General features: G+C 47.9%; 1 protein-coding gene across 1 annotated transcript; it reads left to right on the forward strand.

Moving 5' to 3' along the window:
• Window positions 1–351: 351 nt before the first annotated feature.
• EMH_0093770 (uncharacterized protein) lies at window positions 352–1,984 on the forward strand (the record flags this gene model as incomplete). The annotated part of the gene is made up of 5 exons (XM_038023128.1): window positions 352–429; window positions 534–655; window positions 842–1,055; window positions 1,176–1,377; window positions 1,842–1,984. The coding sequence occupies 5 exons, from the start codon at window positions 352–354 to the stop codon at window positions 1,982–1,984; spliced, it is 759 nt and encodes a 252-aa protein (XP_037878982.1).
• Window positions 1,985–1,999: the final 15 nt, after the last annotated feature.

The following is a 1,999-nucleotide window of genomic DNA, read 5'->3' on the forward strand; positions in this document are numbered from 1 at the left end:
CAGAGGATGTCTTCGGCAACTACCTTTCCTTTGCGAAGTCAATTACAGCTTACCAGAATTCCCTAGTCAAGCAGTGGCAGGTACGCATTTAAGCATCTTTCATTGTCTCAGCAGCTTTAAATCTCGCTCGTAGCAGCCATTTTCTTGCAGGGCTACTTCCGGTGAAATACATGCGGCTGTACGAGAAACCACACATGCGTGTATATATATCACGTTTTGGTTCCGCTACTGGGAAATGCTGAGCAGGCTACTGCAGCAAGTACTGCTACTGAGTGCTTAAAATCATACATCCTCCGGAGGCAAGCCAACGGGACATATGCCGTGAACTTTCGTCCAGATGTTTGGGTTGTTATGCAAGAAGCCCGCCACCTAGACCAACTTGGTTTGCGTGAAGCCCCTGCGGCTGTCGTGAATGTCGCTTTGCACAAGGTGAGCATCCGAGCTGAGCTTTTGAGGTATTGGGAAGTGCTTTATGGGATCTAATTGTAGTTTGTAATCCCGGTTTGAAATTTGTTCGCATGTGGGCTGGCCAGGAGAGGTTTTGCCAGCATCAAGTTCTGCTTGAAGGGCTTGTGGACAAGTTGAACTCCACGTTGTCCAGCATCATCCCAGCCCACAACAGCTTATTGTCGCGACAAATAGCTGAGCTCCATAGGTAAGGTCTTACCTACAAACGCAACCTTGTCCCTTTTGAATACAGACATATGCGACAGGATACGAAGCCACATGTGTCAAGCTCATTGTATTGTGCAACAGCAATATCTGCGGCAGTTACAAGGACAGATCCAGCTCTTTCTGTGAGCTAATCAGCCATTGTGTGCACATCGTGAACATTTTGCAGGGCAGTTCATCCTGGTCTTACTACCTTAAATTGGACAAGCTTGGGGCTGGAGGATTTCGTCAGCTCGTGCCTGAAGTCTTTGACCATCTTCAAAGCTACGTGCGAGCAAGTTTTCAAGAACGTGGAAATCATTGAACAAATTGTTAAGGAGATCGAAAACGCACAGTTGGTTAGAGACCTTAATTGGGAGTCTTTTGAACCCTTTGCGATACAGGTGGGCCTTTGGTGGGCGGTGCTTACCTGGACGCTGCATCAGACTATTCGTCCAGCTCAGTGCAAAACCAAGGTGGCGTGTTACAGCGCGAGTACTCCTTTAGGCTTTGTCCCACTGCAGGACTTCTACGAATACATAGAGGAACACAGAGCTCGCGTAGTTGAAGGACTTCAAGGCAGATATGAGTCAATAACCTCCTACCTGAAAAAGATTGAAGAGCTGCTCGAGGGCAGGATGACTGGGTCCAGCGAAGCGATGGCTTCTTACTACCATTACTGGGAGCGTCGAATTTTTAATGCTATAGCAACGATGCTTATTAGAGGTATTCTGTCAACCTATCTTGTGCGCTACTCGCCGATAAATAAATCCACGTTTCCCCGTACTATAACCATAGGCCATTGTAGTGCAAGTGAGTCCCAACAACCTATGATTGGGGGTTAAAGTAGATGCTTGTGCAGCTGCTTGTTCCTCTTTGCAGCCACAAGTCGCTTTCGAGCTTTCTTCACCTTGTCGTCCTCAGCATGTCGTTGGCCGCCAGTCCTTCGGGTTTCGACTGAGTTAAATGATAAAGACGTTGTTATCCACGGAAGCACTCATTCCATTTTCAAAACCATATCCAGACTCATGCAGAATATTATTGCCTCGGCAATGAGCTTCTCGCGTTGGATGCATGGAACCTGCAAGTGAGTACCCGAGACTGTCTTGAGCTGCACGTGAGATGGCATCTTTCAGCCGATTGTTTCCATCGGAGCAAATAGGACTGCTTGCAAGTGTTACATTCTACAGGTGCGTTCCCATCCAGCAGCTTCCAGGGGGTGACGAGACAGCAGCAGTTCAGTTTACTTTCTACAATGAGGTTGCCCGAATACCGGCGCTCATCAGTAGCACCGTTGCAACGCATCAAGCCATCCAAAGGGCATTCCAGGTAACCATTGTTGCTGAAT

Source organism: Eimeria mitis, genomic scaffold (assembly GCF_000499745.2).
Source record: "Eimeria mitis Houghton genomic scaffold, Emh_scaff8107, whole genome shotgun sequence".
In the NCBI taxonomy this organism is placed as follows: Eukaryota; Apicomplexa; class Conoidasida; order Eucoccidiorida; family Eimeriidae; genus Eimeria; species Eimeria mitis.